The sequence below is a fragment of the Sander vitreus genome, chromosome 2, assembly GCF_031162955.1.
Source record: "Sander vitreus isolate 19-12246 chromosome 2, sanVit1, whole genome shotgun sequence".
NCBI classification, from domain to species: domain Eukaryota; kingdom Metazoa; phylum Chordata; class Actinopteri; order Perciformes; family Percidae; genus Sander; species Sander vitreus.
In genome coordinates, this window is record NC_135856.1 from 4,445,603 (window position 1) to 4,472,880 (window position 27,278).

The window sequence follows — 27,278 nt, forward strand, 5'->3', positions numbered from 1 at the left end:
TGTGACTGTCACCTGGCCTGGTTGTCTCCATGGCTGCGGCAGCGGGGGGCTTTAGGCCTCTACACTCAGTGCAGCTCTCCTCCCACGCTGAGGGGCCTCAACCTCGCCGAGCTGCGCAAGAGCGACTTCGCCTGCTCAGGTACGGCAACCAGTCCCTCCAGAAAAACGCGATTATGTGATCGCACAGTTCAATGCATAATCAGCCAAAGTCCGCATATTTATGCGGGGGCCGGATTTTTTCAAATACGCCGCATAAATTGCAGATTTCCGCGCAAAATATGTGGGGCTTGCATGATTTCATAATCCCCGCATTTTCGTTGCAAAAAAGTCGCATATATCTTAGCAGAAAGTTGAAAAATGTTGCGTTTACCTCACACAAGAGCAGCCATTTCCCCCTATTGCCATGGGAACGTTACAAAGTGACGTAATTACGCGACGTGAACGTCATCGATAAGCTGCAAACCCCGCGATGAAGCCATGATGAAACCGCAGGTTTTGCAAGTTCCCGCACTTTCATCGCATAAAATTGCATAAACATCCAAAAAAAGTGCCACATAATCAAGGATTTTTGCCCGCAACAATCACAAAAAAACTCTGGAAGGACTGGGCAACCCAGACAGGGACACAGCACACTCAGGTCCGAGTGTGGCTGATGGAGGGGGAGTTGGATCAGTTTGTTTCTTGTGTGTTTGCAGGCCAGGGCGGCAGTGCCTTCGTTCAGCCGTGCAGCCTGGCGTCCGGCTCCTGTCCTCCGATGTGTTCCTGCAGCAACAACATCGTAGACTGTCGAGGGAGGGGCCTCACTGCTATCCCTGCCCACCTGCCTGAGGCCATGACTGAGATGTAAGTTTCCCAGGAGTAGGGCTGGCTGAAATGGCAAAAAATCTTCTTTTCCGATATATAGGTCATTTTATATCTCGATAAAGATATATATCACGATCAGTAAGTTACTTCCAAAATGTAACATTATTGATTACTAGTTACTTTCATTTGAGTGTAATTAGTTATATTTTAATATTACTGTCTCTGAATTGTAATGCTTGAAATTTGCTCATTTTATTATGAACTTTGGTGCAAAATGGACATAACGTGCAAGAATCAGAAACGTAAAGAGTCGTCCAAATGACATAAATAGTATATGCATATACATATAGTAATGCAGTTGATGTTGATCACATTAGACTGTGTGGTAATGTACAAATGTAAAGTTTGATTATAAAACCAAAACTACAATTTTCAAATATTCCCTCAGGTATTCCAGGTAACATTTTTGGAGAAGTTTGAGTTTATGTGCTTGTTATTTTCAATTCAAACAACCTAATTATGTATCTCGAAATCTCCGTATGAGTTTTTTCATGATATTGATTTCATTGAAAGACGATTAATCATCATATTGAAGTTTTGCCCAGCCCTACCCAGAAGTTTACATTTTAACTTTTGATCCAAACATTTTTGATCCCATGTTTTTTCTTTTTTTTTCCCCAATATGAGTAGTAGTACAATTGAACACACACTGGTTTTGAGATACTTAACTGCACTCTCTACATAAATCCTGCTGCACTTGAGCCCAGTGGCTGACGTTCAGTAGCCAGACGGGGCAGTTTATCACGGCGGGTGGTAAGAAAGTATCTAATAATAAATAGACCATACAGGCAGTAACATGTACTTTATGTATCAGCCAACGTGTAAAACGTTCTGATGTGTGATCCAGCATTAAAGGTTTGACGTGCTTGTCTCCACTGCAGCTTAGAGAAATAAAGTCATGTCTGCTGGCAGAGAGGGAAACCATTGTGAGGGCTGAGTGGTACCAGCAGACATGCACAAGACAAACCAGAACACACAGTACTGTAGATGGGATGATGCCTCTCTGATTAAAGCTGCATGAATAGAAATCTCTGCCAACCACAGTTAGACTAATGTGCCTGTTGGCTGATATACAGGGCCATAAAAGGATACAATTGAAGAATAATTTTTCCACCAAAGGTTTGACAAAGATTTCTTTTTAATATTTGTGAAATATTTTCTGTAAGAAACCAGAATACAGACACTTTTTGTCCTTTATATAGCTGTCCCAAAAATGTGCAATTGTGCAATATTGCCGATCTGCAGCATCTTGGCAAAAATATGAATGTTGTTTTAAAATAGATGCGTAGGTGAAGCGCCATCTCATCTCAGAAGCTGCTGAAAACATGATGACTCTAAATATTTTGGATGTAATGTCACAAAGGAAAACGCCACCCACATTGTTCCAATTTCAAACTTTTATTTCTCACATTTCTTATAAGATATAAAGTATTTTTTAGTTTCTCTTTGAATGAGAATCAAGCTGTAATAGTCAGTGGTGGATCCTTTACTTAAGTAAAAGTACTAACACCACACTGTTAAAACACACAAGTAAAAGTCCTGCATTGAAAATGTTACTGAAGTAAAAGTATGTAAGTATCGTCAGGAAAAAAAAGTATTCAATGCAGAAAATATACGAAAAAAGGCTCGATAGCATCACAAAAAGCTTCAAAAGCATCAAAGAAGCGTTAAAAGAATAAAAAAATTCTACTAAACTAAACTAAGTCTGTGTTTAATCGGCTGATCATTTCAGCTGGACTTGTAGGCCGTTATATTGTTGGGTAGTTTCATTTATAATAAGACATTGTATTTTATAAACGACATGTCTTTTGGTACTTACAGTAAGTACAGTATTGGAGTAAATGTACTTACATTTAGTTACATTCCACCACTGGTAATAGTTAAAGGGGAGGAGAGCTTTGAATTAATGTGCATGTGGAGTTTGAATGGAAACTGCAGACAGTCCATTTGATGGAAGTAACCTTCAGCTGCCAGCTGTGCTGTGGTGTGCAACGACCTACAGGAGGCAAATTATTATATACTTATATGTCTCTCTCTGTCTCTCTCTCTCTCTCTCTCTCTCTCCGTCCCTCCCTTCTCCCTCCAGACGTTTAGAGCAGAATGGCATCAAGTCAGTTCCTCCGGGTGCCTTCACCTCCTACAAGAAGCTTCGTCGAATGTGAGTCCTCTAAAGACATACTCAGTCATAAATAACTGTTGAGGATCGAAAAAAACATTTTGGATTAATGTCACTGATTCTTCCACTTTTTGGACTTTTAAAGTGCTCATATTATGCTTTTTGCCTTTTTCCCTTTCCTTTATTGCGTTATATATCTTTTTTGTGCATGTTATAGGTTTACAAAGTGAAAAAGCCCAAAGTCCCCCCCAAAGGGACTTACCATCTCCAACAGAAAACACTGTTCACAAACTGCTCCAAACAGCTCTATTGTAGTCCAGCCTTTACTTCAGAGACAAACGTGGTCACTTTGGAACACACGTTATAATGCTCGCCTAGCTGCTAGCATGGCACGCCCTCATACTCTGCTTCTGACTGGCTAGTAGTCCTTACCTAGGTACTGTCAGGGCACGCCCTCATACTCTGCTTCTGACTGGCTAGTAGTCCTTACCTAGGTACTGTCAGGGCACGCCCTCATACTCTGCTTCTGACTGGCTAGTAGTTCTTACCTAGGTACTGTCAAGGGCACGCCCTCATACGCTGCTTCTGACTGGCTAGTAGTCCTTACCTAGGTACTGTCAGGGCACGCCCTCATACTCTGCTTTTGACTGGCTAGTAGTCCTTACCTAGCTAGTGTCAGGGCACGCCCTCATACTCTGCTTCTGACTGGCTAGTAGTCCTTACCTAGGTACTGTCAGGGCACGCCCTCATACTCTGCTTCTGACTGGCTAGTAGTCCTTACCTAGGTACTGTCAAGGCACGCCCTCATACGCTGCTTCTGACTGGCTAGTAGTCCTTACCTAGGTACTGTCAGGGCACGCCCTCATACTCTGCTTCTGACTGGCTAGTAGTCCTTACCTAGCTAGTGTCAGGGCACGCCCTCATACTCTGCTTCTGACTGGCTAGTAGTCCTTACCTAGGTACTATCAGGGCACGCCCTCATACTCTGCTTCTGACTGGCTAGTAGTCCTTACCTAGCTACTGCACATGTGCGACTCCCAACAAAGATGGAACAGAAGTGTGATGTCTCACTCTGTAGCTAAAACAGAGAGCTCAACACACAGGGTGAAAAGAGGAGCTGCAGCAATGTGCAGTACAACAAAAATATGGTGTTTTTTGAAAATTAAACCATGTAAACCTATTCTGATATAACCTCTAAATACAATTATGAACCTGAAAATGAGCGTAATATGAGCACTTTAATATAAGACAACATTGCATTGACTTAACCTCTAACCAGGTTAAGTGAACTGGGAGGAGACCCAGATAGAGTCAGGGATACATCCCATGTGGACTGGGAATGCCTCAGAAGAAGGAGCTGGGGAGAAGGACTTTTGGGCTACCTTGCATAGACTGCTGCCACCAGAAATAGGCAGAAAATGTATGAATGAACAGAAGGAAAAACACATTATGGGAAGTCCTTAATTTAGAAATTCAATAAGTCAATTAATCGACTAATCATTTCAGCTCTACTTGAAAGCTTTTGATGTAACCTGTACTTTTGTTTATGAATCTTTGAGATTAAGATATATTTATTTAACTCTTTTTTATTATATTCTTTGCTCAAGAAGTTAAACATCAGCTCTAACTTATTTTCTTTAGCTTCTTTGATTTGCAGTGTAATTATGACTGTTATGACACCAATTGGTTAAATATACACTACCGGTCAAAAGTTTGGGGTCACTTAGACATTTCCATTCCACTCCATTACAGACAGACTACCAGCTGAGATCAGTTGCATTGTTTTTTTAACCAGGGCAGCAGTTTTCAGATGACATTATGTGTTTACATAATTGCAAAAGGGTTCTCCAATGTTTTCTCAGGTAGCCTTTTAAAATGATATCAGCTTAGTAAACAGAATGGGCCTTTGGAACATTGGATGAATGGTTGCTGATAATGGGCAATGTAGATATTGCATTAAAGATCAGCCACCCACTCAGATCAGCTGGTATTCTGTCTATAATGGAGTGGAATGGAAATTTCTAAGTGACCCCAAACTTTTGACCGGTAGTGTATACCTTTCTTAACAGGAGGTAGTTTGAAAGTCAGCTAGACTAACACCATCTAGCCAGAGAAGCTGCGGTTTTATGGCTCCACCCCGTGAGTTTTAGCCCTCTCAGCCAATGAGATTACAGTATATCTCCCCCCCAGAGGGCAGATGCCTCTGGGGAAATTGTCAGCGTTTTAAACTCTGATCTGCCAACTGGATCGCTCTCTGCTTCCTCTGTCTCCACTGTTCACCGAGCTGTGGTTTTCCTGCTCGACATGACAAACTGCCCCGGTGGATTTTCAGCACGGAGGAGCGCTTCATTTATGTCAGCCTGCAAAGCGATGCAGTCCCCATCAGGGGGCTTTTAAGGCTCTTGCGTGATAAATCAAGCTCATATCACTGTGATCCGGTGAATATGTTTAAAATGCACATTTGGGGCGACCTCTAGCTCACCCAGTAAGAGCGTTCGTCCCATGTTGGCTGAGTCCTGCAGCAGCGCAGGGTTCAAATCTGACCTGCTGCCCGTTGCTGTGTGTCATTCCCCATCTCTCGCCCCCTTTCATATCTATCCACTTTCTAATAAAGGGAAAAGCCCCAAAAATAATCTTTAATAAAATGCACATTTGACCACAATAATATATATATATACCACACAAGTATTGCTTTGCACCCTATTTTATTTTTCTTCTCTTTCTTTGTGGCTTTTGTTCTGTTCACTCTCACTGCTTCTTTCTTTATCTTTTCCTTTGCCCATTTCCATCCTCAGACACTCTCTCTCCATCTTTGTCTCTCTGTGGTTTTCCTTTTCCTCTCAATCTTGTCCTTCTCTCCCCCCTCGTCCTCTTACATCATCACTGTGAGATGAGATGAGACGGGGGTTGATTACATTACCAGGCTGGTTGAGGTGGTTTGTTTTAAAATGTATTATGACAGTTGAGCGACAGACAGGTGGCAGCAGAACAAGGATTTTATAATCTGACATGTTGTGTGGTTTGGCCCGGGCCAGACCAAATCAGAGATGTAAAAAAAATCTTGAAGTTGGCCAGCAGAACGCTCACTCTCTAAGAGCCTGCCTTTTACATAAAGTGGCTTTCTCATTTTTATAAGTGATTTGATTTGAGGATCAGAAAAATGAAACAATAAAACCATTCATGTATGTTTATCCCCAGAGAATAACACATGAACATTTTTCATAACGAAAACAATGCATCATCTCCTTCATTCCTCAATAATAATAGACTAATAATATAATATTTTTTTATATGACACTTCTGGTACAAATAAAAAGGTTTTTACAACAACACACAGTCTGACCATGATATTGCTTCTGGGAGAAAACAGCCAATATTTCTGATTTCCGGGCTAAGACTTCCTCTGCCGTGTGTGGTCATTGTTTACAGTCGTGTGTGTGTGTGTGTGTGTGTGTGTGTGTGTGTGTGTGTGTGTGTGTGTGTGTGTGTGTGTGTGTGTGTGTGTGTGTGTGTGTGTGTGTGTGTGTGTGTGTGTGTGTGTGTGTGTGTGTTTTATCTATTTTCCAGAGACCTGAGTAACAACCAGATATCTGAGATCGCTCCTGATGCTTTCCACGGCCTCCGCGCTCTCAACTCCCTGTGAGTAACACAGAGTGTCTCTGTGTGTGTGAATAAATTGTTGGAGTGTTATGAGAATGCCTTTACCAATATGTGTTTACATATGTCTGTATTATGCCTAGTCTATACCTCCATATGTTTGTGTTTGTGCGTCTGTTGGTATGAATAATTCAAAAGTGGCGCCTGCTCTCTGTAAACAGAGATTCTCTATGAACTATCAGGGCTTACACAGAATCACAGCGGGTGGCCTGCGGGTCTGCGTGTATATATGCGTGTGTGTCTATATGTGTACATATGCATATACAGTATTTGCGTGTACTCTGGCATTAATCTGTTCTGTTTGTGGATTGTGTGTGAATGTGTTTTTTTGTGTGGAATATGTGCCGGGTTATAGTGGAGTATGAAGCCACCTAAATGTTTTTACCAATGCAATAAAAGTCTTACTGTTGTTTATGATGATGTACATTGATAAAACATCATAGTAACTTGTTACACACTGAATGAATACATTTGAATATAAGTGTTAATAAAGTAAAAAAACATTTTTGTGTGCAGGGTTCTGTATGGAAATAAGATCACTGAGCTACCCAGCGGAGTGTTTGATGGCCTGGCCTCTCTGGAGCTGCTGTAAGCCCAAACCACAACATGCATATATATTAGTCTGAGCTGACATTTACACTGACTGCATGTTACACAAATTCATTTCAGGTGTCAAAAAGGCTCCAAAGAGTCCATCATTTGTTAGATTGTTGGATGGAAATGAATGTGTCTCGGTACAGTTTTTGCCAAATCAAGCTGATGTAAATCTGTTTCTCATAACTCTTAACAGTATCCTCTTTTGTACCACACAACGCATTTCACATGCGGAAGCTTCAGTTGTAGTAGTTGTGTCAGCAAGAATGAGGACGTTTTCCACAAATAGAGACAAGACGCAGCTGCAGAAATGTAGAAACAGAACCTTGATTTAAAACCGCTATGTAGAATAAAAAAAACAACAACTGGAAGACAGCCGTGTAGGTAGCTCTTTTACAAGATTTAGGAGTTTTGTGAGAAAGCGCGTCAGCAACTAAACCGTTTGTTTATTAATCCAAATCTGGTCATGTTCAAACAATTTTCAGAAGAGTTTTTTTTCCCCCTACCCTAGATATAAATCTTGTAATAAAAACCGCTTTTGTGAGATGTCATCAAGTTCATTATGCTAATGTTCTCTTGTGTTTATCAGGTTGCTGAATGCCAATAAGATCCACTGCATCAGAGCCTCGGTGTTCAAAGATCTGGAGAACTTGGCTCTGCTGTCGCTGTACGACAACAAAATCCAGAGTCTGGCAAAAGGCACCTTCAGCTCGCTGCACAGCATCCAGACACTGTGAGAAAAAAACGCGCACACATGCTATTTTAAGTTCTGTTATGTTCTGTTCCACTCCATTCAGTCTGTTCTGACTGATGTCCTGCCCCCTGTGATTTCCCATCAGCCACCTGGCCCAGAACCCCTTCGTGTGTGACTGTAATGTGAAGTGGCTGGCCGACTTCCTGCGTTCAAACCCCATAGAGACCAGCGGAGCACGCTGCGCCAGCCCTCGCCGCCTCGCCAACAAACGCATCGCACAGATCAAGAGCAGCAAGTTTCGCTGCTCCGGTCAGTGCCTCTTTCTGTGTGTGTGTGTGTGTGTGCGCGTGCGTGTGTGTGTGTGTGTGTGTGTGTGTGACTGGAGTGTGAATTGAGACGGGTAGTGACAGTCTGGTATTATGGCTGTAAGATGAACTGCAGCAACGCTTCCCTCAAGAGATATATACAGTGTGTGTAAGAAATGCAAATCATTATCCTCCCAAAAGCCCTTTTGTCATATACATGTGGTATTAGCATATATATTAGTTAGTGACGTTCTGTCAGACACATTCCCTTCTCTGTTCACAGTATAACATCCAGAGTGTTGCACAATGCTTCATCCAGAAAAAGCTGAACCAACAAGAACGTTCCGTCTCTTGTCTGTTTTCTTTGATACAAAACATCATCACAGGTCACAGGATAAGGTGTACTAGGTGATTATTCCAGTTCAAAAGATCTGTGATTGGGTACTGTTTATCCCCCTGTCTCAGACTCGTATCTATGGTGCTCCAACTACAAATGCTTGTCAAACATGTTTGAAGACTGCCGGAGCGTTTCGGCTAGCTTAGACCGCCTGCACGCTGGCTGCGTGGCGTGAGCGTGTCAGCTGCGTGGCGTGTCCGTTTTTATTTCGGCTCCCATGTTAACAGGTTGGAGCTTACACACTGCCTGCGTGACACGCACGTCTGCATGCTAGAAATAGGACCGACGCCTATTTTTCACGCGACACGCAAGTGTGTTGGAAGCATTTCCAGGCAAAATAGAATAGGAAAAGATGTTTATATGTCATTTTGACATGAATACATTTAATAAATGACTTTTTGATGTTTAAAAGTCTCTAGGTTTTGACATAAATGCAGATATAAATGTCATTTTACCAATCCACACTCTGGTCTGTACTGGGACTTGAACCTGTGACCCTTCAATGTCCAACCCAACTCCCTACTGACTGAGCTACTACTTCTTGTAGCATTTAAAGCAATAATAGTGTCGCTGTCGGGCAGAAACCTTTTTTTTCTTTCATAAATTGATGCTGTTGGTCACCCTTTATGTGTGCCTGGGGGTTTTACAAATATTTAAACAGTGACGATGTGATTTTGTCTGACTTTGAGAAAAATAGCTCAACAAAATGTTTTCAAATTAGCCTTTTTTCATTTCCTGAAAAGCAACGGTTTTGGACATACAAGGTTTTCGCTCAACAGCGACAATATGTACTGTATGTTTTCTAAGAATAACAACATTATTTGAAAGCTGTTCATTTTGAATCATACTTCTGTGCTGTGGGGTGTAGTAACCATTGCAGCCTCTAGGGGTCCCTGGTAGGGCTTAGACTTTAATTCTTGTGAAATTAAGTGCAGGAAATGTTCAGGTTCCAACAAAAACAAGTTTAATGTCTTCATTATAGAGTTATATATCTTAAAATGAAGCATAAAACTCGTTTTTGTTGTTTTAGGCCTAAGGACCATTATATGCAGATCTCAAGTTCACCTCAAAAATGACAAAACAAATGCAGTTAACAGCTAGTTTAGTAACACAGTGAGAACCAGCTGATGAAAGGGAAAAGTGTGTGAAGTGTGGGATACAAAGAGACTGAAAGAAATAACGTGTGAAAGGATACAGTATTTGTTAGAAAGTGCCACAGAGTGCGTGACAACAAGATAAGACTGAAGCGAGTTAATCCCATCGATTGTAACTGGATGCCTGTGACTAAAAGCTCCTGGTCATTTCCTCCACCAACACCATGCCAGGGTGTGGAGCCAGCCCCTGGCTGGTGAAACCATGGCAGGCTCTTTGATCACCACATAAACTGCTCCACGCTGCTTTAGTCCACTGCCAGGCCTGGAAAGCTGCACGCAGGCCGACGCATCGCTTCCAGAAAACGGCAAAACATGGATCTGGAGACAGATTGTTTTACGCCTTCTTTCATGTTTAAAAATGTTAACGTTTGCTGCTGCCAGTTTTACACAAGACCTCCTCCAGGAGTCTGTGTGTGTGTGTGTGTGTGTGTGTGTGTGTGTGTGTGTGTTGAAACTTTCAAACCTTTTGACTGACATGGTTTTGTTTTTTCTTTCTTTTACATAACAGCCAAGGAGCAGTACCACATCCCAGGTGATTATTTGTGTGTGCATCTTCTAGTATATACTTGACTGCCAAGCCTAAACTGTTCATGCCTGATCAAATAAATGTAACCCAAACAGCTTGACAGGATTTAATAACACTAGTATGCCCCACTGCATAGTATTATAATTCATATTATTACCAGAACAAGATGTGGCTGTTAAATCCGTAGTCTTGCTGTTTTCTCTCAATGTTGTTGAGAACTTGTCAGTTCATTCTCCTCTGGATGGACAGGGACATTAAATGTCTTCAGAGGCAAGACCTGAACTTCTTTAACATCTACTATTCACACAAGAGTGATTTTGTAATCCTAGTCATCTACTTTGGCCTGTGATATCAAGTTGGACCTGGGTTAAATACAGGATTTGTTTTAGTTTGTGATAGTTCGAGTGAGCAGAATTCTGACTGTTTTTATTCCTGTTGTGTTTAAGTGAAAGGAACAATCTGTGATCCTAACTAAAGATCGCCCACTGCGAGAATTCAAAACAAGCTGTTAAGAATTGATTGAACTGATACTAATAACATACGTATGAAAACTGTTTTTGTAGATATAAAATCAAAAATAGTTTGGCACCTCCATGTCTTGTTTTTAATGTCAAATGTATCTAGGAACTAATTTGGGCAGATTCAGTATCTTCTGTATCCTGGAAATCTTTCAATCTTTCTAATCCAAAAAAAAAATGAAGCAAAGAGAGAGAGATTTGTGTGTTGGTGTGTACATCCAGTCAGGTTCATATTGATATCTGAATGAAGGAAAGAACTGTCAATCATTTACAGACTACCACTACAAATGTATCCATGGCTCCGCCAGACCACTAAGAGAGAAATGAGATTGTTGACCCAGTTTGACCCACATGAGTCCTTTTGGTCTGTCCCCTCTGTGTCTGTGTGTGTGTGTCTGTGTGTCCAGGTACTGAAGACAGACGTCTGAGCTATGAGTGTAACAGTAAGCCGGTGTGTCCTGCCAAGTGTCGCTGTGAGGCAAACGTGGTCGACTGCTCCAACCTCCGCCTCACCAAGTTCCCTGAACACCTGCCCTCCTCCACTGAAGAGCTGTGAGACACTTAAACACCCGCACAGAACACACATACAGCCTAATTAGAGTCTACGGTTAGCAGAAGGCTAAACTATTAGCAACATTTTCTCTCCATCTCGGAAACCTTTCGACAAAATCAACACACGTTTTATTGCGCTTATTGTCAGACTCTCATCTAGACTCTTTGAGAAGTCTGTCTTCCTTTTTTGGGGTTGCTTTTCAATGTAGTGTGGAATCTTTGACCAATGAAGGGAAGAAAAAAATACTGCCTACCCCAGCTTTAATGCAATATACTGCACTGCAATTTCTTTTTGCTTATCTGATTCAATTCATTTATAGTATCAAATCATAACAAGAGTTATCTCAAGACACGTTACAAATAGAGTAGATCTAGACCACACTCTATAATTTAAAAAGACCCAACAATTCTAGTAATTCCCCCAAGAGCCAGCATTTAGTGTGACAGTGGCGAGGAACACTGATAACATACAGTGTATGGTGATACTGGTTAGGGCTGGCTCTAATGATTATTTCCATCATAAATCAATTAGTGTTGGGTGTTTGTTTGTTTAGTCTATAAAATGTCAGAAAATATTAATCTTGAGTTTAAGAAGACCTTAAATTGCTTGTTTGGTCAAATCAATGATCCAAAATGTTTAATTAAATGATTTCAAACAAAGAAAAGCAGCAAGTGCTGTCTTTTGAGAAGCTGGAATCAGTAAATGTTTGAAGGTTTGCATGATAAATGACTTAAATGTATGATTGAATTGAATTTTCCATCCAATTTACTTTCTATCAGTTGGTTAAGTGTTCCAGCACTAATGCCAATATATTTGTGATTAGGCTATATCAGCCTTATTTATATATCAGGCTGGCTGCAGTATACACAGTTACAGTGTGCCATATTCAATTGGGGGATGCTTTTATTCAAAGAGCCAGTCCCAGCAGGGTCGACAGTGTTAAAGCCATACTCTGCAAGACACACACACACACACACACACATGATTACGCTCCTATGCATGTACATATACACACAGACTGTGTATTAATACACACACAGACACTTTATGGATATCCATGTTGACATGTTGTGTATGGACTCATACTGCATGGATGCACGCTCAGTGGACAAACACACACATTCCAAACCGACTCTTCTGCTAATGATGTTTTTGCTCCGTCTTCCTCATGTCTGCTCTCCGGGACCGTCCCAGGCGCCTCAACAACAACGACCTCTCCGTGCTGGAAGCCACCGGGGCCTTCAAGGGCCTGTCGCAGTTAAAGAAAATGTAGGTCACTCCGAAAACTTCCAACAATGACAAATACCCTTTCAATCATCAAAGGAAATGCCCAGAAGATCTCATTGTCTAGCTCTCTGGTTGCCAAACTTTTTCACATCAAGGACCCTAAGCCTGACACAAATTAGACCACAGACTTCATTTATAATGTTTTACTTGGACTAATTATATGGAGAAAGTACTACAGTAACAATTCATTTCACCACTGGAAAATGTATCTCCCAAAATGTTGAGTGCTGACAATTGGGCTGGCTGACTTCCACCACATGAGTAGACAGCTTACTTTAGCAGAGTAGATTATCTTTTTGCTAAATGATCATATTCCATTGGATTCAGTGCATTGCCTTGAATCTTTACATTCTATAGGGCCTCTTTTTTTCTAAATGTTGTTATATGTACTGTACATATTTGTTTCTGTATTTATTGTTTGTTTATTTCATTTTGAAGTTTAATATGTTGATACAGTATGCACTAGGGGTGTGAATCTTCACTGGTGTCACGATTCAGATCGATTCGATATCACGGTGCATCACCTCCTCAACATTATTATATATTGCTACACATGGTTTTCATCGACAAATTCAAGCAGTCAGATATATATGAGCTCCCCTTTTCATTGTATCTGCTCTTAAAAAAGAGGAGTCTGAACTAGAACTGTAACTGTAACTTTGCTTTCTTTGCCGGTGCAACCAAAACGTAATCGCAAGAGGCCAGCCTCCGTTTCACCTCCTCAGCATCCATTTTCGCACTAATCGAGACGCATCACCTGACGGCTCATTTACCGCGCAACCCAGAGCGCAAGTCCGAGCCCGGCCCGAGCCCATGTAAAATGATAGAAATTAAGACCGAACCTGTCGTGTCCCGTCGGGTTCGGCTCTTCAGCTCTAGTCTGAACACTGCAGACAACTTACAAAAAGGCATAACCAAAAAAAGTGACCGGAAAATCACCAAGTAACATCATTAGGCAATAGCCGATTATCGTCCAGGTCCGCATCGCAATGCATCGATGCAACGATTAATTTCAACGCCCCTAGTATGCACCAACAACCAAGGCAAATTCCTTGTAAGTGTTACTTGGCAATAAATCCTTAAGATTAAGAATGGAGCTTTGCGATACAGGGTGCAGACTGTAGAAAACCTTTTTCTTCCTTTCAGTAACTTGAGCAACAACAAGATCTCAGAGATTGAGGACGGGGCGTTTGAAGGCGTGTCCTCGGTGGTGGAGCTTCACCTGACAGCCAATCACCTGGAGTCTGTGAGAGGAAGCATGTTTAAAGGCATGGAGGGACTACGCATGCTGTGAGTTCACTTCATACTCCTCCTGAAATATATTCATCATCGCAGAGAGTAACCTATCAATTAGACCCCTGAAGACCTCCGACAGATGTAAGCACAGAGGCAGGTCAAGAGTGAGAGACAGTTCTAAAAAGTTTAAAATTGGGGTTTAATGAGATGTAGGACTCTTAGGTTCAACTTTATTGCCATTCTTTCATATACAAGTATACATTTAATTGGGGCCACAGTGCATAAAAAGTCAACACGGACAACACAACAATAGAGGAAAAACAATCAAACAATAGACTGGACATAGTGTAATAAATATTCGTTTAAGGCCTCATGTACTCAAATCTAAATCTGTGTGTGTGTGTGTGTGTGTGTGTGTGTGTGTGTGTGTGTGTAGGATGCTGAGGAACAACAAGATCAGCTGTATCCATAACGGCAGCTTCACAGGGCTGAGTAACGTCAGGCTGCTCTCCCTCTATGACAACCAGCTGAGCACCATCCTGCCTGGAGCCTTTGACACCCTGCCCAACCTGTCCACACTGTTAGTCTCACACACACACACACACACACACACACACACACACACACGGTCTCTGTTGTTCTTTGTTATCCTCTTTGTCTCCTACACTACATCTCCTCTGTCCATCAGGAATCTTCTGGCCAATCCTTTTAACTGTGACTGCCGTCTGTCCTGGTTCGGGGCGTGGCTTCGGAGCCGACGAATCGTGACTGGGAATCCTCGCTGCCAGAGTCCCGCCTTCCTCCGAGAGATCCCCCTGCAGGACGTAGCCGTGCCTGACCTCCGCTGCGAGGATGGTACGATACACACACTCCAACATAGGGGCGGCTGAGGCTCAGGAGGTAGAGCGGTCGCTTACTAATCGGTGGTTCGTCGACATGTCAAAATGTCCTTGGGCATGATACTGAACCCAAATTGCTCCTGATGCTGTGCCATCGGTGTGTAAATGTGCGTACATTTATATCAGATTAGCAGGTGTCACCTTATATGGCAGCCTCAGCCACCAGTGTATATCAATGTGTGTGTGAATGCAGTGCATGTTGTGTGTAAAGCACTTTGAGTAGTCGTTAAGACTAAAAAAACGCTGTATAAATGCAGTCCGTTTACCATATAAACACGAATATACTGGGACAGACAGGAATGTGATCAAAGTGCAGAAAAGCCTTATCCCTGTAACATGAATCTATGTAGACAGAGATGAAAGAGAAAATGCAAGATGTTAGAGGTGGAGTTCTGTAGTTTTTACATGACAGCAGCAATATGATACCTTTACAATGATTTTTTAATACCACATCATGTAGAATATCACCTCTTGACGTTAATGAACTGAGGCTTTCATGTTTTATAACGCTGTGTGTGCAATGTAACTGAAGTAAGCCGAGCCCTCACCCTCCTGGCCGTGCTGTCTGTTCAGGCTCGATTCCGGTGGACAGCAGCTGTGCCCCGGGGCCACAGTGTCCCAGCCAGTGTACCTGTATGGACACAGTGGTCCGCTGCAGCAACAAACACCTGCAGGCTCTGCCCAGAGGACTCCCCCGCAACGTCACCGAACTGTGAGTCTGACAGAACGACCACAGCAACGTTTTGACTCATTGCTTTTCACATCATCTTCAATAGAACAGCAAAACATGATCGATTGATCGATTAGTTGTCAACAATAAACTTAATCGCCAACTGTTTACGTAATTGATTAATCGGTTTGAGTCATTTTTTATGAAAGTCAGTCAAAATTCTCTGATTCCAGCCTCCTAAATGTGAATATTTTCCAGTTTTTTTCACTCCTCTGTGACAGTAAACTGAATATCTTTGAGTTGTGGACATAAGTCATCTTGGGCAAAGAAAACACTGACTATTATTATTTTGGTCTATTATTATAGACTTAAAAAAAAATCAGAACAGCCACAGCATGTTTGTTATATACTAACTTTTATTAAGGTTTTCTTGTCACATAGTTCCACATGTTAATTTGATTTCATTTATTCAGCTGAAAGTACATCAGGAACCTCTTGACTTTGTGCAGACATGATTGTGTGTGAAATGATTTCAAAAAAATCTCCTGAATGGAGGATGTGAATTGTTAATAAGCAGAGATGCACAACAAATGTCTCTCTCTCTTGTCCTCTCAGGTATCTGGATGGTAACCAGTTCACCAGCGTTCCTAAAGAGTTGGCGTCTTTCAAATACCTGCAGCTTGTGTAAGAGCCACTCGACTAAACCTACTAATCCTCTCACTCCACTAACCCTCAGCCCCATCTGCAGTCACTCTACTGACATTCTATTACAACCACTGACACTGTGAATAACAAGTCTAATTACACTTTTTTTGCTCTACTGCCTCTATGACCATGTCTATATCCAGTAAAGGAGTTCTTTAATTCACATGCGGTGCAGTTCTGCTGACACATTTTGTATTGTTTTGTCTTTACTCTTGCACATTGGAAATTAAGTAAAGCAAAGACCACAAGGTTTAAGTACTGACTTTAAGCTTTAACAGTGAACAGTGTAGGGCTTGTAGCTGATTTTATAGTTGTCCTACAGTAGTTTTAGGACAATGCAGCAAGGCAATAATACCACACATGTTGATCATATGTTTCAGACAGATTGTCACAGGGAAGATATCACGAGTCTGCTGATGTCTGTGGGTCAGAGAGTCAGTACACCAAAATATTAAATACAAAGTCTTTATTGAACTTTGTTCCCCTAAAACTGTGTGACCTTACAGTATATAAAAAGGGCTACAATTCCCACACAGCACATCTGACATGGAATTGGACACCCTCAATTTAAAGCTCAGAATCAGCACTTTAACCTCATAGTTACTGTTTCATTTTGTAATCCTACATTTTGGCATGATGGAAGAAAAGTGGATGCAAAAGAGCTGCATGTGCAGACGCATCCCATGGTAACTGTATTAATGAAGACATCCAGCAGGGGGGGGCTGTGGACTGCGTAGTTAAATCTGAGGGGAGAAGTCAAGCTCACTCTAGATAGCTTCATGTATTTATATATTTGTCACAAACACACATGAACCACTTCATGTGATCAATTCAGTTCAATAACCAGCAGCATTTGAAGATGTTCTAATGGGAAAATGTGTGTCTCTGAATGTGTGTTTATCGTATGGAGAGAGATCGCAGTATGGGTTATTAGTGTGTGTGTGTGTGTGTGTGTGTGTGTGTGTGTGCGTGAGTATTGATTGGAATTGACCTTTGCCTTTGCAGAGATCTGAGCAACAATAAAATCAGCTCCCTGTCGGATGACTCCTTCTCCAACATGAGCCAACTCACCACTCTGTGAGTCCACATACACACTCACACGCGTGCGCGCGCACACACACACACACACACACACACACACACACACATCTTTTAAAGGAGAATTGAAATGCTCTGAAATCAATCTCTGACAAAAAAAACATTTATCTGCTTTAGATAAGATTATTTAAAGAAAGCGAAAATATTTGCCCTTGACAGTAGGCATCAGTTCTTTTGACATGCAAAGTTCAGTGTGTCAGATACAGAAGGATTCAGCCTCAATGGTGAAGAATCTTTTTTCATTACAGATATTTATTCACCATAGCAAAGGGTAATTTAGCTTACAGGTAGCATTCAGTCATGAGAGGACTGACAATTTAGTTCATAACTTTCCATCTTCAACTTACTGTACAATAACCTCTTAATTCATGTTAAAATGATTACATCATTATTCTTTAGACTATTACTTTTCTCCACAAACCTTGGAAATAGGTGAAGTATGTTAAGATTCACACTTTATTGTTGTAATTCAAGATATAAATCACAACTGAGCAGGCATAGATTAATAGTTCAAGTCTCTATTTGTCATATGCACAGCAATTACAGGGAAGCAGTTATTGGCAATGAAATTCTTGTTTTTAGGCTCCCTCCAACATTGCTTCTACAAAATGTAAAAAACAACATCCAAGACATAAAACAAAAAATAGAATACATATAAAGTAGAAAACTGTGGTCGTATATATATATATATAGCTGCAGTGCGGTACGACTAGGGACTGTAATTTATCTTTTTCAAATCAAGATTGTTGTTACTTCAAAAACTGACAACCACCAAAGTCACAGTACTGTCATCTGTTGTCTCATCCTGATCCCAGTCAACCTGTCCTCTTTTATACTTTTGTGGCATCAAAGGAAGTGATGCCTCTTACTCCTTTGCTTTGCCAGTTAGCTTGCAGACCTGGGATCCCCTAGCCTGACATCGCCAGACCAAATCACAAATGCAAGTTAGTCTGGAACCTCAGTTCATTTTGGATTTCCATGGTGCATTAACAACGGCCATAGACCACAATACATCTGCACGCAATTTAATCAAAAAGATAAATCTACAACCAATCAGAGCAACGGAACGTGACGTAGCACTGAGCGACAATCGTAAACGCACTACAGCCTGCAGAGTTGAGCTGTGATGGTGTAGCATCAATATGTCTGTGAATGAGTGTCGCTGATAGAGCCGTTATAAATAGTAGGGCTGTCCTCGACTGAAGAAATTCAACTAACACTCATGATTTTATCGACTCCTCGATTAGTTGATTACAACTTTTTCTCCACAAAGAATCATGCAACAGCACCACTTTAACTTGTGTTTACCAGATATGTGCTCATACGTTTAATGGAAATAAGTCAGCATGAAAAAGAATAGAAAATGACTAATCGACTAAAGAAATGCTGCTAGATGAGCATAAGCTGTAACAAATGTAAGGAGAAGGCCAGTGAAGTGTGTGAATACTAATTGTATCTTAGAGTTAAAGCTGCCATTGTGTTGTTTGTCCTCCTGCAGGATCCTCAGTTACAACTCTCTGCGCTGTATCCCTCCTCTGGCACTGGGTGGCCTGCGCTCTCTGAGACTGCTGTGAGCTCACACACACACACACGCACGCACACACGCACACACACACACTCCAAATCGTATCACTGTTGTCCCCTTGCTTTATAACAACAAGCCATTATCTGTTTTTCCTCTGTTGTTGAGCTTGATGGGACTCGCTGCCTGTCAGAGGGATTGTGCTCTGTGAGTTTTCAGTATGACCGTTTTTGACCCTCAGCTGTGTCCGTCTTTCAGCTCTCTCCATGGCAACGACATCTCCGAGCTGCAGCAGGGCATCTTCAGCGATGTGACCTCCCTGTCTCACCTGTAAGCACTGAAATATACATGTAGTTCACACACACATGCAAATGTGAAATGACAGCAGCAGCTGAGTGTAATCGACAGCAGGGTCTGTCCTCTCTGACAGAATGAGGTCTGTGTGTGTGTGTGTGTGTGTGTGTGTGTGTGTGTGTGTGTGTGTGTGTGTGTGTGTGTGTGTGTGTGTGTGTGTGTGTGTGTGTGCCCTCTGCCTTTATGGTTCAAGTTAGATAGAGTCCAGTTCTCAGAGAGTGAGTGGTTTGAAGTGGCTGCTTGGTGGATTGAATTATCTGGAGAGATCCTTAGTTTCCCATGGTTCTATTGATCTGAGGTGTGTGTGTGTGCGTGTGTGCATGTGTGTGTGTGTGTGCGTGTGCGTGTGTGTGTGTGTATACAATATAACCATCTTCATGGTGATGATGGAGGGGAGGTTGAAGATGAAAAGGAATAAGGAAGGGAGGAGAAGAAGAGGTGATGGAGGGCAGGAGGAGGAGGGAAAAGGATGTCAAGAGGGAGGGAGTATTTTTATTTTTGTCGTCAGATGTGTAAAATCAATTCTGAATTAAAATCCTGCCAGTAAGAATAATGAAATAGGACTGTAAGGTGATCTTTTGTGACTAAATCTAGCGTTAAGATTGTCTTTTTATTTTTGCTTAGAGGTCCCTGTCTTTTCATTCGTCCAGGTGACGTCTGATGGTGTATCGCCATGGAAATACAACATTTCGTTTGTATTTGGTAAAACCCAAATGTTTTTCCATATGCAAAATATAAATCTTACATACATATTTCCCCAGATTTTCCCTCTTTGATGATTAGATTTTCCGATCAGAATTACAGGGAGGATACAGAAATTATTTTTCACATTCCTTAACATTGTGAGATTGAGCGTTTGTGCTGCATTCATGTGATGTCGAAATAGTCTGAAAAAATGAGTTCCAGACTGGGGAAATTCACACAGTGAACTTTCTGATAATATTTTCGCCAAATGAATTGGTAAAAACTGTCAGACTACACGTTTTTCAACAAACACTCCGATTATCTAAAGTAAAACACTTATTTTGAGGTGTTACTGAAAGTATCTTCACCTGAAATGTTTGATATAATAATATAATAATGATTGAAAACAGAACAAACTATCGTAGCTTGTGTGCAAGCTCCGATAAGTACAACAGAATAGGTCAAGATTTAACTTTCGGACTTTATGATGAACAATGAAGAAAGTTAATAGTCATTTTGACTTTGACCTCAATGTTCTCCTCCAAATATGTTTAGCGAAACAACCGCTGCCATCATGACTGTTCTAGTTTTAATCTCCGTGCCCCCCAGATCTCAGCAACACTCATTTTGCTCATAAAATGTTATCAGAACCAATAGAAATGATGAATACTAGGACAATAAGCCCTCATTTCCCTTTAAACCATGCCTTTGTTGATAAGGCACGATTTCATTTCATTTACAGCAGTCCAGTCTGACCCGAAGTGATCCACGTGTGGTCATGTGATATTCTGTGTGGGTCAGTGAAAGAAAGGAAGTGTTTTCCTCCTCATATCTTGTTCTTTGTGGTGTTTAATCGACTGTGAAGAATTGAATACCCTCTCCTTCTTCATGGTGATGATGGAGGGGAGGTTGAAGATGAAAAGGAATAAGGAAGGGAGGAGAAGAAGAGGTGATGGAGGGCAGGAGGAGGAGGGAAAAGGATGTCAAGAGGGAGGGAGTATTTTTATTTTTGTCGTCAGATGTGTAAAATCAATTCTGAATTAAAATCCTGCCAGTAAGAATAATGAAATAGGACTGTAAGGTGATCTTTTGTGACTAAATCTAGCGTTAAGATTGTCTTTTTATTTTTGCTTAGAGGTCCCTGTCTTTTCATTCGTCCAGGTGACGTCTGATGGTGTATCGCCATGGAAATACAACATTTCGTTTGTATTTGGTAAAACCCAAATGTTTTTCCATATGCAAAATATAAATCTTACATACATATTTCCCCAGATTTTCCCTCTTTGATGATTAGATTTTCCGATCAGAATTACAGGGAGGATACAGAAATTATTTTTCACATTCCTTAACATTGTGAGATTGAGCGTTTGTGCTGCATTCATGTGATGTCGAAATAGTCTGAAAAATGAGTTCCAGACTGGGGAAATTCCCACAGTGAACTTTCTGATAATATTTTCGCCAAATGAATTGGTAAAAACTGTCAGACTACACGTTTTTCAACAAACACTCCGATTATCTAAAGTAAAACACTTATTTTGAGGTGTTACTGAAAGTATCTTCACCTGAAATGTTTGATATAATAATATAATAATGATTGAAAACAGAACAAACTATCGTAGCTTGTGTGCAAGCTCCGATAAGTACAGCAGAATAGGTCGAGATTTAACTCGGAAGTCAGTACACAAAATCTAATGGATGTTTATGATGGACAATGAAGAAAGTTAATAGTCATTTTGACTTTGACCTCAATGTTCTCCTCCAAATATGTTTAGCGAAACAACCGCTGCCATCATGACTGTTCTAGTTTTAATCTCCGTGCCCCCAGATCTCAGCAACACTCATTTTGCTCATAAAATGTTATCAGAACCAATAGAAATGATGAATACTAGGACAATAAGCCCTCATTTCCCTTTAAACCATGCCTTTGTTGATAAGGCACGATTTCATTTCATTTACAGCAGTCCAGTCTGACCCGAAGTGATCCACGTGTGGTCATGTGATATTCTGTGTGGGTCAGTGAAAGAAAGGAAGTGTTTTCCTCCTCATATCTTGTTCTTTGTGGTGTTTAATCGACTGTGAAGAATTGAATACCCTCTCCTATGACCTTGTTCTCTGTGTGTGCGTGTGTGTGCGTGCGTGCGTGCCTGAGCAGAGGACTAAGTGCTCCACCATGTGGCTTAAAAAAAATTGTGCAAAAATGTGGATACATTAATTTCTCTTTCATTCTTTCTTTCCGTCTGTCTTTTTTCTTTACTTTTTCCTACCATGTTTTTTTCCTCCTGTCTCTATTTTTTTGTCCTTTTGTCTGTCTCTTTCTTTTTCTGTCTGCCTGTCTTTATTTTTTCCTATGTTGTTTCTTCACTGTTGTCTGCCTCTTCCGTTCTTTCTGTTTTCTTTGATTGTCTTTCTTTCTTTCTTTCCATCACCTTCCTTCTGTCCTCCTTTTTCTTTCATTTTCTTTCCTTCCCCTTTTTCCCATCCTCTTTACATTTCTAATTCCGTCTATTATTTCGCCCCCCCATCTTTCCCATTATTTTCTCTTTCCCACTCCTCATCGTTCTTCCCACACCATGTCTACTTTTTTAAACCTCCCACCTTTCTCTTCTTTTCTTTTACTTTTTATCCTTTCCCTTCTTCCCCCATTTTCCCTCTCCACCCCTTACTTCTTATCATTCTTTCCCCTTTCCTTTCTTTTCTTCCCTCATTTTACTATCTTCCTTTCCCTCTGCTTTCTTCTTCCCAACCTCTTTCCATCTCTCCCTTTCTTTCTACACCATAAACCCTCCCCTCTGTCAGTGAGCTGACTTGTCTTTGTCTGTTTATTTATTTATTTATTTATTTATTTTTTTTGTCAGAGCGATTGGAGCCAACCCCCTGTACTGTGACTGCCGTCTGCTCTGGCTGTCAGACTGGGTGAAGAGTGGCTATAAGGAGCCCGGTATCGCCCGCTGTGCCGGTCCCCGTGGTATGGAGGGCAAGCTGCTGCTCACCACTCCCGCCGACAAGTTCCAGTGTCTGGGTAAGCTGGCAGGAAGCCGTCCCTGACTTAAAAAGACACGCACTCACAAATGTATGGCTATTTTGTTCCCGTGTGATTCTGTCATTTAATCAGTAAACTGATCTAAGAGAGCAAACACCCACATACTGTCGCTTCCCCATAGTTAATGAAAAAAATGTTTTAGTCTGTGTGGCCTTCATTAGAAGTCGTCTGCTTTCACTCCTACACACCTGTCACAGCTCAAGATGCTGCACACTATCTTTAACTCTACAAGAAAAGACTGAAGACACATTTTCTGCCGTGTGAGTTGAATTCTAATTTTCCTGTATTCTGTTTAACATCCACTGGCCTCTCTTTTAAGAGTGCAATCATAAAGAGCATGCAGTATGCACAATGCTGGTAATGTATGCAAGGCAAGAGAGAGGGGCGACGCCAACGTGATGTTTTCATTCATATGGATGCAATTGACTATGGCGTCACTGAAATGAGTCCAATACAAGTAAAGGTAAAATAACTGGATTTGGCTGGTTGATGTAGTTTGTTTTTAAAAATATTATTTGTTAGGTTGCTTTCAGTTAGATTTGGTCATTTAGATTTGCTATCCAGAGCAGCCTTTTTCGCTTCAAAGATTACTTATTATCGCCGCCAAGTACGTTATGTTTTGGGTTAGTTAGTTTGTTTTTTGGCAGGACCTACTGGCCCGATTTTCATGAAACTATGTTTAAGGGTGTAGCACGGGCCAAGGAAGCACCCATTACATTTTGGAGTGGATCCGAATCACAGAGCGGATACACAAAGTATTTTTCACTTTCATTAACATTGTGAGATAGGGTGTTTGTGCTGCATTCATGCAAGGGCCGGAAAAAAAGAGTTCCCGATCATATTTCGTGAATATTTGCTTTTCGGTGCCAGGCAAATAATGGAAACAGCTATCAACATGTTTAAACACTCTGAGCAATAACATATGACATGTTTTCTTTGTAGCTTCCCTGTTGTTTCCACATCAAGACTTAAAACTAAAGTCGGAAGGGCTTTGCTGAGGTCTGTACTCTCCAAGTGCCACAGGATTACAGGACATTTCTCCATTTTTTTTAATTTTTTTTTTTTATTTCCATATATTGCGTAACAGTCAATCTCCATAGTGCCTAACCTTTTCCTCGGGATCTCCCTTTGTCCTGTCATGTGTAGTGAACGATCTAGGTGCAGCCACATTCACATCTTTAAGCCCAAACAGAAAGAAAAAAAAATATAACAAAAAAAGAACTTTTACTGCAGTGCAACATAAAGAAAAAAAGAGTGAAATATTGTGAAAACAGAAATCATTGTTATATCTTTATGTTTTCAAGCTAAAATATTGTTATCTTTTTCATTCTGAAAACACAACTGTGTTTGGAGCTCTGTCTGTTGCCTTCCATACAGTATGCTGAGCCCATTACTTCTTCTGCCGACCCCAGAAACTCTGCGAACGTTTGCTCTGAAAGAACAGCTTCTTTCTCCAGTTTAGTATTTTGTGACGGACAAGGTGAAAAGGCATTTCGAGGCCTTTGTGATCTGGCTTGTTGACAGTGATCAAAATAATGTCTTGATAATGATCTTCATAACGATTAAACCTCTGTGTGTGTGTGTGTGTGTGTGTGTGTGTGTGTGTGTGTGTGTGTGTGTGTGTGTGTGTGTGTGTGTGTGTTGTCAGGTCCAGTAGAGGCGTCTGTTCAGGCCAAATGCAGCCCATGTGTCACGTCTCCCTGCCAGAACCAGGGTGTCTGTCAAGTCCACCACACAGAACTGTACACCTGTACCTGCAAGTCTGGCTTCACGGTATGACACTGTGTGTGTGTGTGTGAGGCTCACGTGATCTATATAGCAAGTTTGCCTGTTTCATGAAGCACCTTCATAACTAATTAAAAAAGTCCCCCCGTCGACACACAGCAATCCATTTACAAACCCAGCGCTAAACATTTAAAACCACCGATCCAATATTTAATGTGTTTGCGGGTTGTCAGTGATTATTTTGATAATCCCATCAAATGACTCCCTTGACCTGATCTGATGTTGTACTTACATGCTCTGTAATGAATGTTTGTGCGTGTGTGTTATTTCAGGGTAAACACTGTGAGACTCCACTCGATGCTTGTGTCAGTAATCCCTGCGCCAACGTTGGAATCTGTATCAGCGACGAACAGACGGGAGGCTTCAGGTAACAAGTCTAAAAACGTTTGTAGATGGGGATGGAACGAAAGTAGAGAAACACCTACAAAACCCGCCTGCACGAAATCTGAGAATCCTTAAACCAAACCACAAAAGGAAACAAATGTAGGACATTGCATGGATATCCAGTGGTGTAGTCTACGTGATACGCAGGTATACGCAGTATACCCACTAAGAAATCTCCAGGATTTCCGTATACCCACCTAAAAATGTGCTATGATACGCAACAACATAGTTTTGTGACAGAACTTTCACTTCAGATATTTCTATTCACAAATATGGGATCGGGTAATGTGACAGCAAACTAAACTAACACTGCAGAACATGCAGAGAAACTTAGGTCCCTGATGTGAAAGCCCCCTTACTGCTTTATATTATATTATATATATTTGATATAATTTGAATGTCATCTATGTTTTCCTTCTCATAGGCTAAATAAAGGTATTCCCACCATAAATTGGTGCATAGAAGTGTATCAGAATGCAGGAAATGGAAGTCTGTGCTCCCTGGGGGAGGACACCCAGACCCCAGCTGTAGAAATGACATTTCAAGATATTGTCATACGCACAATTACAGAGCAGCAGTCGTTGGCAATGCATTTCTTAGCTCACATGCTCCCTCCAGCAATGCTCATTTAATATGTAAATTAAGAATTAAAAATAAAACAAAAATAGTGCAGAATTTGAAATAAAGGGCTAAAATATGACATATATTAAAATAAAATAATATATATTTGTGGTAGATATGTGTACAGTAATCGCAAACAGAAAAAAACCTGCAATATAAACAAGAATGTAGTAAATGTATATACGTGGATAGAACCGGAGTCAGTAATAAATAAATATGTACAGAGATGTAAACAGGTATTAAAACAGTGAGTGGAAGTATAACCCCTTCAGTTGGAAAATTAGATAAAAGCTAACATAGCATGTTAACATACAGAATGCCAGCTATTTTAGTTGGAGACTATTTTTTTTATTTCACCTTTACAGCTTCACAGCTACAACGGCCGTCGCTTTACAGCGTTGAACACAAGGTCCCATTTCATAAGCTATCATGCGAACCCGTCGATTTAAAATATGTCGATTAATGTTGGTATGCTATTATATGTATATGTATGAATCTAACTACATATCAGAATCAGAATCACAAAAGGATACAAAAAAAAAAAAAGTAACACTTACAAGGAATTTGCCTTTGGTGGTTGGTGCGTACATAAACAAACATATTAAACATTAAAAATAAACAATAAATACAGAAACAAATATGTACAAAATGAAAAAAGAGGATGAATGGTTTAGTGCAGAATGTGCAATGGGCAGGTGTATAGTCCAGAATGAAGGTTAATGCAAAGTGTACTGACTAGGGATTGGAGGGGGGGAGGGTACGAGTCAATGTCAGTGGGGGTGTGGGGCCTTGTTAATAAGACTGCAGAGGGGGGAGTGAGTATATGAGTATTTCTGCTCCATTCTGAACCACTGTGAGCATTTCACTAGCCAAATGCTGGTGAAATATGCAAGCGGCTGGTAGATTTGTGTCACTCACCAGCCCAAAAAAACAATGGTTAGTGATGGCTGGTGGCTGGTAAGGTTTTAACATTCACTAGCCATTTGGCTGGTGGGGGAAAAAAAGTAAATTTTGGACCTGATTGTGAGGCATGTCAGGGACGTTCTGCTACACTGAGAATAAAAATAGGCAAGGTGAGTTCAAATAGTCCGGGAGAGAAGTGATAAATTCATGAGTTTTCACTGTCTCCAGCTTTCTAACACATTTTAATTAAAATATTTTTGGATTTTGCCTTTTGTGAGTTGGTAGAAACGTGACGACATCTCAAGCCTCTCTGGTTAGACTGCTGTCAGACACAACACCTAGGTCTGTGCTGCGTTTGACAGCGTGAAGTGCTAAAGAGTTGGTTAACAGCTAACGAATTTGCATTTTGTAGTGCAATGAATAACATTTGTACATGTTTATCCCCTAAGTTTAGTGAGTTAGTATTTCATGTGCCTTTTAGCCGTGAATATAACAGTTTCTTTCTTTCTTTGTTTTTGTTCAGCTGTGCATGTGCATTTGGTTTCCATGGTACTTTCTGCGAGGTGAACGTGGACGACTGTCAGGACAACGGGTGTGAGAATGAAGCCACCTGTGTGGACGGAGTAGGCAACTACACCTGCTTGTGTCCTCCAAACTACACAGGTGTGACACTGACTTCTGCCTGGGATTGTCTCACTTCCACTTAGCTATA

The 27,278-nt window shown here is 41.0% G+C and overlaps 1 protein-coding gene across 1 annotated transcript in view; it reads left to right on the top strand.

Annotated features, from left to right (window-relative positions):
- slit1b (slit homolog 1b (Drosophila)) overlaps positions 1–27,278 on the top strand; it is an 80,665-nt gene that overhangs the window by 39,360 nt on the left and 14,027 nt on the right. The window contains exons 8-29 of the mRNA XM_078273884.1: positions 1–139; positions 696–843; positions 2,951–3,022; positions 6,548–6,619; positions 7,154–7,225; positions 7,821–7,964; positions 8,071–8,234; positions 10,290–10,313; positions 11,233–11,377; positions 12,573–12,647; positions 13,812–13,955; positions 14,338–14,481; positions 14,590–14,756; positions 15,374–15,512; positions 16,086–16,154; positions 17,181–17,252; positions 18,772–18,843; positions 19,054–19,125; positions 22,689–22,852; positions 24,522–24,646; positions 24,931–25,025; positions 27,090–27,229. The exon at positions 1–139 is cut by the window's left edge and continues 25 nt beyond it. Of these exons, the coding sequence (XP_078130010.1) occupies positions 1–139; positions 696–843; positions 2,951–3,022; positions 6,548–6,619; positions 7,154–7,225; positions 7,821–7,964; positions 8,071–8,234; positions 10,290–10,313; positions 11,233–11,377; positions 12,573–12,647; positions 13,812–13,955; positions 14,338–14,481; positions 14,590–14,756; positions 15,374–15,512; positions 16,086–16,154; positions 17,181–17,252; positions 18,772–18,843; positions 19,054–19,125; positions 22,689–22,852; positions 24,522–24,646; positions 24,931–25,025; positions 27,090–27,229 (2,458 nt within the window). The remainder of the gene's footprint in view (positions 140–695; positions 844–2,950; positions 3,023–6,547; positions 6,620–7,153; positions 7,226–7,820; positions 7,965–8,070; positions 8,235–10,289; positions 10,314–11,232; positions 11,378–12,572; positions 12,648–13,811; positions 13,956–14,337; positions 14,482–14,589; positions 14,757–15,373; positions 15,513–16,085; positions 16,155–17,180; positions 17,253–18,771; positions 18,844–19,053; positions 19,126–22,688; positions 22,853–24,521; positions 24,647–24,930; positions 25,026–27,089; positions 27,230–27,278) is intronic.